Source organism: Saccopteryx bilineata, chromosome 5 (assembly GCF_036850765.1).
Source record: "Saccopteryx bilineata isolate mSacBil1 chromosome 5, mSacBil1_pri_phased_curated, whole genome shotgun sequence".
NCBI classification, from domain to species: Eukaryota; Metazoa; Chordata; class Mammalia; order Chiroptera; family Emballonuridae; genus Saccopteryx; species Saccopteryx bilineata.
The window spans coordinates 64,539,583-64,554,594 of NC_089494.1; the positions used below are offsets into that span (position 1 = coordinate 64,539,583).

At 41.3% G+C, this 15,012-nt stretch overlaps 1 protein-coding gene and 2 pseudogenes across 5 annotated transcripts in view; 2 read left to right on the top strand and 1 right to left on the bottom strand.

Annotated features, from left to right (window-relative positions):
• The first annotated feature begins 535 nt into the window (after positions 1-535).
• Positions 536-956, top strand: LOC136306485 (succinate dehydrogenase [ubiquinone] cytochrome b small subunit, mitochondrial-like; annotated as a pseudogene).
• A 5,217-nt stretch (positions 957-6,173) lies between these two features.
• On the top strand, positions 6,174-7,923 carry LOC136338105 (pre-mRNA-splicing factor SLU7 pseudogene; annotated as a pseudogene).
• A 5,978-nt stretch (positions 7,924-13,901) lies between these two features.
• Positions 13,902-15,012, bottom strand: part of DYNC1I2 (dynein cytoplasmic 1 intermediate chain 2) — a 61,384-nt gene continuing 60,273 nt past the window's right edge. For 3 of the 5 annotated variants that reach the window (XM_066279362.1, XM_066279365.1, XM_066279361.1), the window contains one exon: positions 13,902-14,545. In XM_066279362.1, the coding sequence (XP_066135459.1) occupies positions 14,432-14,545 (114 nt within the window). In that variant the 3' untranslated portion in view covers positions 13,902-14,431. The remainder of the gene's footprint in view (positions 14,546-15,012) is intronic. The other 2 variants (XM_066279366.1, XM_066279364.1) reach the window with 1 other exon arrangement.

Consider the following 15,012-nt stretch of genomic DNA (forward strand, 5'->3'; position numbering starts at 1 on the left):
TCAGCTCCTAGGCCATGACCCCGCAGTGGCGGCCCATCCTGTGGGGGACAGAAGAGTGGAAGGTTACTGCCCGGCCACTGCAATGCTGGGAGACGCGGGTGAAGTGGGATCCGTTCCATCAGCACCCAGAGCACTGAGGCAAGACTTCATGACTGAGGGGAGACTGGTGAAGAGGCAGATAATATCAAAGGGCATTAAAGAAATGAGGTTCCTCTGTCAAGATGACAGAGTAGGTAAACTCTGCTCATCTCATCGCATAATCACATCAAAAGTGCAACTAAATTACAGAACCATCACCATTCAGATTCACCTGAAGAGTAGCTGAAGAGAAGTGCTATCACTGAGAATAGAAGCCTTGTCAAGACTGAGAGGAGCCCTGGCCAGATGGCTCAGTTGGTTAGAACATTGTTCTAAAGTACAGACGTTGCCGGTTCAATCCCTGTTCAGGGCACATACAGGAACAGATCGATGTTCCTCTCTCTATATAATCAATTTAAAAAAAGAAAAAAAAAAGACTGATAGGAGAAGTGATGACATGGAACAGGCAGGTTCCACACTCACAGCATGGCAAGAAAGAATTGGGAGGGAGGCCTTGAGAAGCGAGGTGGCGAGTATCTGTAGGCTGAGCGTCCTCTGTGGGGCCAGAGGAGCCTGAGCTCTCCTCCTCCGAACCGCAGGGGCCAGGCCTGCTCAGACCTCAGCCCTTCTCCAGGACCAACCTACCACAGGACGGTGTGGAATACTGCACATTCACCTGTCACCCAGCTGCCACTGGGCCTCGGACATGGTGTTGCTATGTTAAAGGGGACGCACTGCAGACAGCTGCCCACATGGGCCTCCTGGCCCTCTCAGCGCTCACTTTTGCCGGGCTTCGTTATCTCAACTACCATGACGTGGGCATCTGCAGAGCTGCTGGCATGCTGTGGAAGCTCGGGCCTTTCTGGCTTTACAGCTGAGAACTGACTGTACACCTCTTTGCCTCTGCTCTGTCATGCCATTCATCCCACAACAAGGAGGAAATAACAGACAAATCCATTGGTGAGGTAAATCTCTTAATCAACAGGTTAGTTTTAGAATTCATGAGGAAAAGGTTTGTTTGAGAGGAACTGAATACAAAAAATTGTGAGACTGAGTTCCAGAATCTGGTGAGTTAATGTCGTCCTCCAGCTTCTCATAAGACGCACAGTATGACTGAACATTGTCTATAAGCTTCCGCATTTTAATTTATCATATTCTTAAAGGGAATTCAGCTTTATTACAATTGATACCTGATTGGACTTCTCTGCTTGTCCTGGGAATGGTGGAGAAAGGGGAAAATGACTAATTCAATTAGTTCATGTCAAGACTGCAGAACGTGGGCAGTACTTAGTGTTTGAAAACTTCCCTCCTTGTTCAGTTGATACCAGTCACACTGGTGGTTATGGCTTTGGGAAACTTTAAGATAGGAAATGCTAGTATTTTATATCAGTGGTCCCCAACCCTTTTTGGTCCATGGACCAGTTTAATGTCAGAAAATATTTTCACGGACCGGCCTTTAGGGTGGGATGGATAAATGTATCACGTGACCGAGACAAGTTTCAAGAGTGAGTCTTAGATGGATGTAACAGAGGGAATCTGGTCATTTTTAAAAAATAAAACATCGTTCAGACTTAAATATAAATAAAACGGAAATAATGTAAGTTATTTATTCTTTCTCTGTGGACCGGTACCAAATGGCCCACGGACTGCTACCGGTCCGCGGCCCAGGGGTTGGGGACCACTTTTATAGATGACTAATTTCTAAATCCTGGGAAAAAGAGCCTGGAGGGCTTCTGACTGTAGAGAAGTCCCATAGAGGAAGAGGCCCCTTGCAGATGTATCCAAATATCAATAGTACAGATTTTAAGACAGGGGTCCCCAAACTACGGCCCGCATGCAGCCCCCTGAGGCCATTTATCCAGCCCCCCATACTTCCGGAAGGGGCACCTCTTTCATTGGTGGTCAGTGAGAGGAGCACATTGACCATCTCATTAGCCAAAAGCAGGCCCATAGTTCCCATTGAAATCAACAACTGGTCAGTTTGTTGATTTAAATTTACTTGTTCTTTATTTTAAATATTGTATTTGTTCCCATTTTGTTATTTTACTTTAAAATAAGATATGTGCAGTGTGCATAGGGATTTGTTCATAGTTTTTTTTATAGTCTGGCCCTCCAAAAGTCTGAGACAAGTGAACTGGCCTCCTGTGTAAAAAGTTTGGGGACTCCTGTTCTAAACTGAGGCTAAACCAACTCTAATGTGTTCATTTTGTTTGCTCTGAAATAATCTGTCCACAAATGTAAAACTTTAAGTAATAAATTGTTATTTTCCCATTGTGAGAATTCTATGAAAATAGTTTTTTTAAAAAAATGAAATTCTGTGTAATAAAAATGTATTCTCTTAAAAAAAAAAGAATTGCAAGGGATATCCTGGCTGTGGACTGCCCCCTGAGGAGCAAGAGGTCATAGCCCAAACCAGGTTTCCCAGCCTGGGGTGCCAGGAAGAGAAGTCCCCATAAAATCTGGCTTTGAAAAAAGGTAGGGACGACATGTGAGCAAGTTGGAGGGCTGCTGGAGACCAAGCTGCTCCTCTGGAGGGGCTACGCCCGGACTAACTGGCTTACAAACTGAGTGACCCTAAGCCCAGTGCAGGGGCAGCAGCTCACAGAATAGGCATGTGTGAGGAAGAACTAAACTGCCTTCCTTTAGGCGAGGGCTGGAGGGGCAGAGGTTGGGGCAGCTCTCTCCTAGAAGGAAGTGCTGGCAGGGACCACTGTTCCTTTGTTGAACTCTTCCCACCAGCCAGACCGGCACAGGCAGGTGCCAAATCTGTGCTGTCTAGTAACCTGAATTACACAGTTCACGTGCACCCTGTTGGTCCTCTAAAATCCAGCCACACCTAATAGATAAAATGGCTACTTAGCTGCCATCTTGAGAACAATGCAGGCCCAAAGGAGGATGAAGGACAGGCTTACTTAGGAACCTGGCCCAAATCCCCCCTTGCAGTTGGTTGCTGATAGGGGATGGTTGAGTCAGGGTACAGATTTTGAGGAGCTGTGGTGCCACTCCAATCCACAGAGGAAACTGTCTTACACCACCAGATGCAGCAACTTCAGCTGCTTTTGCCCCAGGCCCTTTGATTATTCCATATAACTCTGTCCTGTCCCTCCCTCGGGGCTGACACCCTTTGTTGGTTTCAGCCCGCTTGCACCCAGGTGCTTTTAAAATAAATTTCCTCTTTGAACACACTAGCCTCGAGGTTTCGAGTTTTCGGGTCAGCCACGGTTTCTGCCTTTCACCACCCAGCCTGAGCCACTTCAGGCTGCTTCTCCACAGGAGTGGCCTATATCAGCTGATGCTCTAGACTTCTCCCAGATCTCTCAATGTTCCAAAAACACTAAACAAGCAGCAGCTGCCCTCGGAGTGTCCTATACCTTTGCTGAGCGGGTCCCACGCCCATCACAAATGCTAACCGGTCCCAATTTGCACTTAACTCCCATCAGGTGGCCCCAAGCCTGGCTTAAGTGGTGGCCGTATTTGGCCTGAAACTTCAACTAAGTAGCTTCAACTAAGCAGTCACAAGCCAGGTGCAAGTGAGAGCTTCGGTTCAGTGTAGCCTCTTAAGCTCATCTGAGCCCTGAACAGTGGCAGCTAACTGCAGATCACTTTGCGGCTGCTACTAGGCCAGGCACAAATGGCAGCTGACTTCGGCCAGCACCAGAGAGCCAGCCAAGAAGCTCTGGACCTAACTAACACACCAGGTGGCCAGCTTTGGACAACAACAGAGCACTACCCAACCAGCTCCATAAACAACGTACCTGACGGACAGACTCAGCTGGCACCAGAGCCCCGTTAAAGCAACTCCTGCTCTACTGGTTCAAGCCCTGCAAACAGCTCATCCACTGCAGCAACGCCCAGTCCTCACAGCCGTCAACCTGACAGTCAACCCCACCCACAGACGTGCCAACAACAATCAAGGCCCATCTTTGAATAGATCTTTATTAGATCTTCCCTATTTTATTTCTTCGAAACCTATTTCATACAGGTTTTGTGGTCTGTCTCAATAGAGGAAGAAAACAAACAAAAAACACCTAAGACTGGAAGGGAATCCTAAGTGGCCAAGTCAGATAGCCTTGTGTGGTAAAACTGAAATCTTTGAATTTGTAAGAGTTGTTTTTAACCTTTACACAGCTGATAGAGCCTATAACTTAGGAGGTCCTGAAGAGAAGTTACTGAACCTGTTGAAGGTTTTTACTCATCACCTACCATAACAGCAGTGCCTCCTATTTGTTATAGTGCATTTTCACATATATTTTGGTTTAATTCTGTAACAACCCTGTGAGGTGGTATATGAGAAACTAAGCTTACAGAGGTGAAGCTATTTGATCAAAGGTATGGTGAAGTTTCAAAACAAGTCGCCTCTGATTCCAAGATTCTTTAAACTGGAAATACAATTGCAGGACCACCACGTTTTGAAGGGCTCTATCTACTAACAAAACATTAGGATTTAGCAACCAATCATTTCCTCTCAGTTGATATAATTCCAACTAATGCACATCATCTTGATATTCCATTAACCTTTTCCAGGTACTGATCTATGCGGATGTATTATTCTCATTATTCCTTTGTAACACTGATATTACTGCAGCATTCATTTTATAACAGTGAAGACAAAAGTCTAGAGAGATGAAGGATTCACCAAAGAAGAAAATCAGAAAATCCCAAAGAGCCTGACCTGTGGTGGTGCAGTGGCTAAAGCGTCAACCTGGAATGCTGAGGTCACTGGCTCGAAACCCTGGGCTTGCCTGGTCAAGGCACATACAAGAAGCAACTGCTATGAGGTGATGCTTTACCTCTCTCTCTCAAATCTATAAATAAAGTCTTTAAAAAAAAAGAAAGGAAGGAAGGAAGGAAGGAAGGAAGGAAGGAAGGAAGGAAGGAAGGAAGGAAGAAAGGAAGGAAGGGAAAGAGAGGGGTTGGGGGAGAGAGTAAAGAAAAAAGAAAGAGAAAAAGGAGAAAGAGAAAGAAAAAGAAAGAAAGCCTCAGGGGAGGTCTCGGATGGATATTGTAGTCCCTCTCTGATTTTCAACACAAAACACAAAAGTTCTTTTTCTCAACTGATACAAATCTTACTCAAGTAGCTCCTGAGTCTCAGGAAGGCTAAGGTCTTTGGAAGATGAGGGTTCCTCGAAATCTATCTAATGATCGTCAATATACTGACAAATTCATGGTCCTATCAAACATTGAAAATGAGGCCCATTAGAAAGGGCCTAGTCATTTTACCAATTTCCTTGCTCAATTGGTTTTAACAAGTCCGGTTTTGACTTATTTCTGGAAATCATTTCAGAGACAGTGAGACATCAGAGATGTGCCTATCCCCATGTGAGTTAGATAAAAGCTATCCCTGCAGGACTAAAGGCTTCCCCTAAGCCTGCAGCCACACACAGGTCCCCAAGGACCAAAGTTCTTTCTTCTAGTGATCATCTTCCTACAATAAACACGTTAGTCCCATGAGGGCTGACCCAAAGGAAGAGCACTACATAAGTTGTTAACAGTTGAATAACTGTTGTTCCTCAGATTTTGTGAAGGGACTAATTCCAGTTGTGTTACCATGTAGCTGGATTAGTCTGGAATCAAATTGGTTTTCTCTTTGTTTTGAAATAGGGGTTCCACTTTCTCTTTTCTAAAGCTCTGGATATCACAATCCATGTTCTATATGTAGCTAACATAGGAGCAATGGCTTAGCATAGGCTGGAAATTCAGAGTGGGTGATTTATTTTTCTACAAGCATAATTTGTGATTAGATCACAGAATAAGAGAAAGCATTCCTAGGAAAATATCCTTGATTAAGGGCAATTAGTATACAAATGATCAACAGATATATGAAAAGATGCTCATCTTCATTAACTATTAGGGAAATGCAAATCAAAACTACAATGAGATACCACCTCATACCTGTTAGATTGGCTATTATTAACAAGACTGGTGATAACAGGTGCTGAAGAGGCTACGGAGAAAAAGGAACCCTCATCCGCTGTTGGTGGGAATGCAAGTTAGTTCAACCATTATGGAAGAAAGTATAGAGGTTTGTCAAAAAATTAATAGCTCCAGTGGTGTTGTGGCCCTCAGAGACAAGACTGAGAGGAGGCCCGATAACGATGTCGGCGGCAGCTGTAGATACCGGTAATACTGCCCCCGTCGGGGTCCACAGAAATGAGTTTGGAGGAACCGAAGAAGATGACCAGAGAGGACAGCGAAAGAAGAAGGAGCTAGAAGAACAGTGAAAACTGGGTAATGCTCCTGTCGAGGTTGATGAAGAAGGAAAAGACATCAACCCTCATATTCCTCAGTATATTTCTTCAGTGCCATGGTATATCGATCCTTCAAAAAGGCCCACTTTAAAGCACCAGAGACCACAACCAGAAAAACAAAAGCGGTACAGCTCATCTGGAGAATGGTACAACAGGGGTGTAAAAGAGAATTCTGTAACTACTAAGTACCGCAAAGGAGCGTGTGAAAATTGTGGGGCCATGACACACAAAAAGAAAGACTGCTTTGAGAGACCTAGGCGAGTTGGAGCAAAATTTACCGGAACTAACAGCTCCTGACGAACATGGCCAGCCTCAGCTGATGTTTGACTATGACGGGAAGAGGGATCGGTGGATTGGCTACAATCCAGAAGAACACATGAAAATTGTAGAAGAATATGCCAAAGTTGATCTGGCAAAACGAACACTGAAAGCCCAGAAACTCCAAGAAGAATTAGCCTCAGGAACATTAGTGGAACAGGCTAATTCTCCAAAACACCAGTGGGGAGAAGAGGAACCAAATTCTCAGATGGAAAAAGATCATAATAGTGAAGATGAGGACGATGATAAATATGCCGATGATATTGATGTGCCCGGACAGAACTTTGACTCTAAGAGACGGATTACCGTTCGGAATCTCGGGATTCGAGAAGATACTGCAAAATATTTGCGGAATTTAGATCCAAATTCTGCTTACTACGATCCCAAAACGAGAGCGATGAGAGAGAATCCCTACGCCAATGCAGGAAAGAATCCCGATGAAGTGAGCTACGCAGGAGATAACTTTGTTAGGTACACGGGAGATACCATTTCAATGGCTCAGACACAGTTGTTTGCGTGGGAAGCCTACGACAAGGGATCTGAGGTGCATCTGTAGGCTGATCCTACCAAACTAGAGCTGTTGTATAAGTCCTTCCAAGCCAAAAAAGAAGACTTCAAGAAACAGCAGAAAGAAAGCATCCTGGAAAAGTATGGTGGCCAAGAACATTTGGATGCCCCTCCAGCTGAATTGCTTCTAGCTCAGATGGAAGACTATGTGGAGTATTCAAGACGTGGGACGGTCATCAAAGGGCAGGAGAGGGCTGTCGCCTGCTCTAAGTATGAGGAGGACATGAAGATCCACAATCACAAGCACTTCTGGGGATCTTACTGGAAGGAAGGCCAATGGGGATACAAGTGCTGTCACTCTTTCTTCAAGTATTCCTATTGTACTGAAGAAGCTGGGAAGGAGAGTGCTAATTCAGAGGAATGTATAGTGAATGATACAACCGGAGAAGAAGCCATGAAGAAACCTCAAACCCTCATGGAGATGCATCAGGAAAAACTAAAAGAGGAGAAGAAGAAGAGAAAGAAGCATCATCATCGAAAGAGCAGCTCAGATAGCAATGACGAAGAGAAGAAACACAAGAAACTGAAAAAGGCGCTGAATGCAAAGGAGGCCCGTCTTCTTCACGTCCAGGAGCTCATGCAGGTTGATGAGAGGAAGCGGCCTTACAAGTGCATCTATGAAACGCGGGAACCCACCGAGGAGGAAATGGAGGCTTACAGGATGAAGCATCAGAGGCCAGATGACCCCATGGCCTCTTTCCTTGGACAGTAGGGACCAGTCACAGACGGTTGCCCACAATAAACACAACAGACAAAAAAAAAAAAAAAAAAATAGAACTACCATATGACCCAGCAAAACCTCTAATGGTTATCTACCCAAAAAACTTGAAAACACTGGTACGTAAAGACGCATGCACCCTCAAGTTCATCACAGTATTATTCACAGTGGCCAAGACATGGAAATAACCAAAGTGTCCCTCAATAGAGGATTGGAGAAAGATGTGGTACATATATACAACGGAATACTACTCAGCCATAAGAAATGATGACATAGTGACATTTACGACAACATGGATGGACCTTGATAATGTTATACTGAGTGAAATCAGTAAATCAGAAAAAGCTGAGAACTGTATGATTTCACACATAGGTGGGATTTAAAACTGAGACTCATGGACATAGATAAAAGAGAAGTGGTTACCGGGGAAGGGGGATGTAAGGAAAGGGGCAGAGGGGAGGGAAGGGTGTAAAGAGGGACAAATATAAGGTGACGAAAAATGATTTGACTTTGGGTGATGGGTATACAACATAATCAACAGTTCAAATGCTATAGAAATGTTACCTAAAACCTATGTACTCTTCTTACTGATCAATGTCATCCTGTTAAATTTAATTTTCTAAATAAAATAAAATAAAATAAAATGGCAATTAATATTTCCCCCTCAGTTTACTGCTACCCCTAAATATTGGAGGGCTCAAATTATGATGTGATTTCTTAGAATTAAAAACTTCTGGCCGGTTAGCTCAGTCAATAAGAGTATCATCCAGAAACACCAAGGTTTCCCTGGTGAGGGCACATGTGGGAAGCGACCAGTGAATGCACAACTAAGTGGAACAACAAATGAACGCTTCTCTCTCTCCCGCTCTGTCTCTCTAAAATCAATAATAAAAAAATTAAAAGAAAAAATTTGACTACCAAGCCACTTAATCCTTAGAAGATCTTGTTACATTGCACAGATGGCTACACAAAATAGTCTCCATTCTAGTATTAAAAAAATAAATAAAACAAAAATCCTTATTTCTGTGGTAATTTATAATTTGCGAACATCTTCACATTCAAAACATCACATGTAACTTTTACAGAAAGCAAATATTTTCCACACCTAACAGATGAAAATACTGATCCTTGTTCTCAGGTGACATTACTGGTAACGAGGGTATCAGGAAAACAGAACTTGGCTCTCTCAAACCTGATGTTCTTTTTCTCATATACCAGGCTGCCCTAAGAATAGGGGATTTTGTTTTATTTCCATAACTTTGTTCAGAAAAAAAGTTTTAAAATTTAGTACAAAAATTCACACAAGATAAAATTTCTTGCCATCAACGCCTTACCAGTACTACACCTGACATCTGGAGCTACACAGTCAGGTCTCTGCATGTTCGCAACACGTGTGTGCTACACCCTACACAATCACTGCCCCGCGGCTTTCTGACCAAATCAAGGACATTAAAAGAGAAGCAGAATAATACGTTACCAGAGACCTGAATAAATGACCTCACAAAGTGAAAGAGCCCTTTCTGAAAGCTTTCCTGAGTGCAAGCTGTTCCATCCTCTGACTGGGAGCTGGTAATGGAATAGTAAGAAGCCAAAACTGAGATTCCTGCTATGAAACTAACAACACAAAATACTGTAATTTTAGAAAAGTTTGTAAAAGATTGCTGATTGGCTGTGTTGAAACTATCAGTGTCTAGAAGCTACATACTGAAAACTTAAATACCTGAAATCTATTCGAACTTGAAGAAGTTGGAAAATTGTGAACAGGAAATTGTGGCAGGCAGAAAAAGAATCTATAAACCTAAAATCCAACAAAAGGGTTGAGAGCAATGGCCTATTGAAAAAAGCATTACAATCATATGAGTAGCCAAAGTATTCCTGTTGGCATTTTGGTTAGGATTGTAAGATTCTTTTTCTAAAATGTATTTTTTGTATGTGAATAGAACTTAAAAAATATAGTACACTAGGTATAAGCAAATTGCCTTTTGGAGGCAGTAAGATTGAAGAAATTGGTTAAAAAATGTTAATTGTAATCATCTACTGCAAAAAAATAATGAATGTGGGTCTCCATTCCTTCTTGCCTTTGGGTGATTTTCTCCAGTAGCATTAGAAGCCCCCAGAATCTGGAAGCCAGATCTTTAAGTAAACAATTTTCCAGCATTTTTTAATGAGTCAAAAGTGACTTCCAGGTATTTTCCCCAAACCTGTAAGGTCCTTAGTTGCCTAGAAATCAGCAAGATGATAGCAGAAAAGCAAATTCCATTCTTGCCTCTATGCAGCTGGGGGGAAAAAAATCTCAGTATGAACCCCATCACTAAATCATCAAATGGTGCAAAGGCAATGACTTTTTACTTTACCCTAGACTTATGAACAAGATTCGGACATGACACCACCCCCTTGGATGCAATGTCATGTTTTATTATGTTTTGAGAGAGAGACAGGGACAAACAGGACAGAAGGAAGGGAGAGAGATGAGAAGCATCAATTTTTTGTTGCAGCACCTTAGTTGTCCCATGATTGCTTTTTCATATGTGCCTTGACCTGAGGACTCCAGCCCAACCAGTGACCCCTTGCTCAAGCCAGCTCAAGGGGTCATGTCTATGATCCCATGCTCTCGCCCCCTGGTGGGCAGAGCGTCGCCCCTGGTGGGCGTGCCGGGTGGATCCCGGTCTGGAGTCTGTCTGACTGTTTCTCCCTGTTTCCAGCTTCAGAAAAATGAAAAAAAAAAAAAAAATGATCCCATGCTCAAGCCGGCGACTCTGCGCTCAAGCCAGATGAGCCTGTACTCAAGCCAGCAACTTCAGGGTTTCGAACCTGAGTAGTCAGTAGCCCAAGCCGACACTTATCCACTGTGCCACTGCCTGGTCAGGCAGCAATGTCATGTTTAAACAACTTTGTTCTCACAGCCATTGAGCAGTTCAAGTTGTAACTGAAGCTCCATTCTCTCTGATATACACCTAATTGTATGCCTTTTTCTATTTAGAAAATTTTACAATAATAATGTTAAAATATAGGGATTGTGAAAAGACTTTTATTTTTGTGACAGAGACAGAGAGAGTCAGAGAGAGGGATAGATAGGGACAGACAGGAAGGGAGAGAGATGAGAAGCATCAATTCTTCATTGTGGCATGTTAGTTGTTGATTGCTTTATCGTATGTGCCTTGACTGTGGGGCTGCAGCAGACCGAGTAACCCCTCGCTCAAGCCAGCGACTTTAGGCTCAAGCTGGTGAGCTTTGCTCAACCAGATGAGCCCGCGCTTAAGCTGGCTACCTTGGGGTTTCAAACCTGTGTCCTCTGCATCCCAGTCCGATGCTCTATCCACTGCGCTACCGCCTGGTCAGGCGGAAAAGACATTTTAAAATATACTGCCCAACAGAATGGACATGAAAAAATCATATCCTTCACACCAGATTTTAATTCATTCTAGCCCTTCCCTTCCATATGGTCAAGTGGTAGAGATTAGTTTATCAGGACTAGTAAAAAACAGATTGAATCAATATTCTTACAATATTAAAAGACTAGGATTATCCTTAACACTATTTTTGGTTTCCTCTAAATATTAAGCCACCCATTCTTCCAAGATGCAGTAGATCAGCATTACTGCAACAAGATTTTTATATATAGATTTTCTAAACGTTATAAGGAACTGGATTTATAAACAGGAGAATAACTTCTACCAATAAATTATGTTTAATGGTTTAAATACCAAAAAATAAGTTTCTGATTTACTGCAAATTAATTATTATCTGCAAAAACTGACTATTCTTCTTTAACACAAACAAGGATAAGCACAATTTTTTCTCATTCAAAAAGAGAATTACCAGCCATGGCTAATTGGCCCAGTGGTAGAGTGCTGGCCTGGCATGTGAATGTCCTGGGTTTAATTCCTGGTTAGGATACAGAGGAAAAGTGACCATCTGCTTCTCTACCCCTCCACCATCTCTCTGTCTTTCTCTCCCACAGCTATGGCTCCATTAGTTTGAATGCATTGGCCCTGGGCACTGAGGATGGCTCTGTGGAGCTTCTACCTCAGGTGCTAAAAATAGTTTGGTTGCGAGCATGGCCCCAGATGGGCAGAGCATTAGCTCCAGGCAGGGGTTCCCTGGTGGATCCTGGGTAGGGTGCATGTGGGAGTCTCTCCCCTCCTCTCACCTGGAAAAAAAGAATGACTGACTGACTGACTGAATAAATAAATAAGTAAATAGAATAACAAAATAAGAAAAACAAAATTAGCCAGAAAGCTATGGCTTGTTTTCTACTTGGGCGGGGGGGGGGGGGGGAATATATATATATATATATATGTATTTGTAAATATATAAATAATATAAAATATAAAAAAATATATATAACTAGTAAAAAATAAGGTACATTTCCATAACTGAATATTCTTCATGTTAAAAAGGTTTTCATTTCTGAAAGTTTAAAAGAGCTGTGCTATACTCTTCTATTCAACTTAATCTGTGAAAAGATTTTACATCAATATTGACAGTCTCAGTACTTTCTATTTTGCTATCATATAGTTAGCCTTAAAAGGAATTCTTCACATTAAATTCATGTGTCCCTAAAAATGTAGACAAATTAAATGAGTAAAGGTGTGTAGTGGACTTCTGGGAGGGAAGGGGAAGAAGTTACTCTCCCAATGCAAAAACTCCTTGGTGATGGGTTTTTTGCAAATACCGATTTTATTTTTTCACAATTGAACACATCAACTTGAGTCCAATGTGCATTTGATTTACCACATCTCTTGATTTACAACCTTAGTCATAATTATGTTTTCCCTTTTTCCAGTCATTTTTACAAACTGAGGGCAAAAATATAATAGCTATTATAGTGATTATATGAATTTTCCTATACAAAGACTATGTGACCCTGCTGAAATTGAACTTTTGACTCAGACATTGCTACCATGAGAAAACTTGAAAATGTTTGCCTGCTGATACAAAAAAACTGATCTTTGGTATATAATAGGTGATTATGGGTGTCTGTTTATGAAAACTGAATATATAAAAATGGAGAAATGGAGAATCGCCTATAATTATAATAATTTTAGACTGAAAGGCAATTTAGCATCTAATCCAAACTTAATTTCTAGATTAAAATATTTGGCACAGACAGATGGAAAGACTTGGCTAAAATCACACTCCTCATGAGTGCCAGAGCTGGAACCAGAGTTGCATTTAATATTCTTGGTCAATTATTTCCTTATATTATAAAATACTTCTAGTTAAAAAGTTTTATTATTTGGAAATTTATCTCCCAAGAGATCTTTGTTAGAATAATTTTCAAAAAAAACCAAACCAAACAAAAATGTTCAAAGTCTGATTGCTATTCTTCCTTCCTATTTCATCTTCTGTTGAATAAATGGCGGTTAAACTTTAGAACAACGAAAGGTCAAGATTAGGGAAATAGACAATTAAAGTGGATAAAATCAAGATCTGATCATAATCCTTTTTTCTAGTCCTGAAATAGATTGATTTTGACACTAAGTCTTAGATATTTGTCACTTACCTTTCAGACTTGTAGACAAAGTTGTGGTGACAGACCTCAAGATATAAAGTTGATTAAATGACCAAGTTCATTTGAGCATTTTTCCTTCATAGCTACAGCAAACATGAAATCAATTTCTCTCAAAGGAGGTTTTAGTTTCAGAGAGCTCACATATACAGTGAGCTCAATCAGTGAAAATAATAGGCAGCTTTCTGTTTATTCTTTGAACTAAATATATCTTAAATGGAAAGAAAATGAAGTAAAGCAAAATGTGAATCTAGGAGAAATATTTTTTACTGACATTATCTAATATCAGTTCATAATGAATTGGGAGATCTATAGTATATACTGTATGGTATATTTAAGGCACAAAGCAACACTTGAAGTGGTTGCATACAACAGCAGCAGCTTAAAGAAAAACATGAAAATAAGACACTTTTATAAGAGACAGTAAAATTAAAATGTGAGGAGTAAATCAAAATGAAAATTTGAAAAGTTAAACCATATTTGTTTTTATTTATAGATAGATATCACATGAATTATAAAGAAGAAAAAGGATACTAGAATGTAAATTGGACAGATGTATGCATGCTATGGCTAAGATAAATGTTCCTAAATGTTATAGTTGGTGAGAACTTTATCAGTAAAACAGGGAATTATGATTATTTAAAAATATGCAGAGCTTACTTAATCTGTGCTTTAGAAATAACTGTATATAGTGTAATAAGTTGAAAAGAATTCAAAAGAATAACTAATACCAAATATACATCTGTGTATAAGAATTTAAAAAATGCTGCATTCAGTAAAGTCAATCAGCTGTATTAAAAATGACACAAATCCAAGATGCATGTCATATATAAAAAGGGACATTGTAAGATATGCTTGCTGCATCAAATCCATGGTTTCATCCATGAAATTTACTTTTAATTATCATCTAGACAGGAGCATGCAAATAGTCTTAGGATCTACTTAGAGTCTTCTCCACATCTGCTAAGGCTACTAGACTCATTCCAGGAGCTAAGCAGGTATTCGGGCAGCAGCTTCCTCTTCTGCATCAGCTCGGTTTGCATTAATTTCTGCAAGTGTTCGGCTGAACCGTGCCCATTCATCATTCCGGGGGACAGCAATCTGCTGTTAAAAGAAAGACAATGTTTCATTCATGCTGAAATAAAAGATTTACTCACTATTATTCAGTTTGTTTTCAAATAACTTTTCCATTAAAAAGTAGTAATTAGCCTTGGACGGTTGTATCAGTGGTAAAGCATAGGCCTGGCACGTGGTATGTTCCAGCTTCGATTCCCAGTCAGGGAACACAGAAGAAGTGACTATCTGCTTCTCCACTACTCCCCTTCCACTCCTGCAGCCATGGCTCAAATGGTTCGAGCAAGCTGGCCCCTGGCACTGAGGTTGGCTTTGTGGCACTAAAAATAGCTCGACTGCCGAGGACTGGAGCAATGGCCGAGATGGACAGAGCATTGCCCAGTATGAGGCTTGCCAGGTGGATCCGGGTCTGGAAGCATGTGGGAATCTCTCTCTCTGCTCCCCCTCTTCTCACTTAAGAATAATAAAAAAAAAGTAATAATTGACCTGAATGGCCT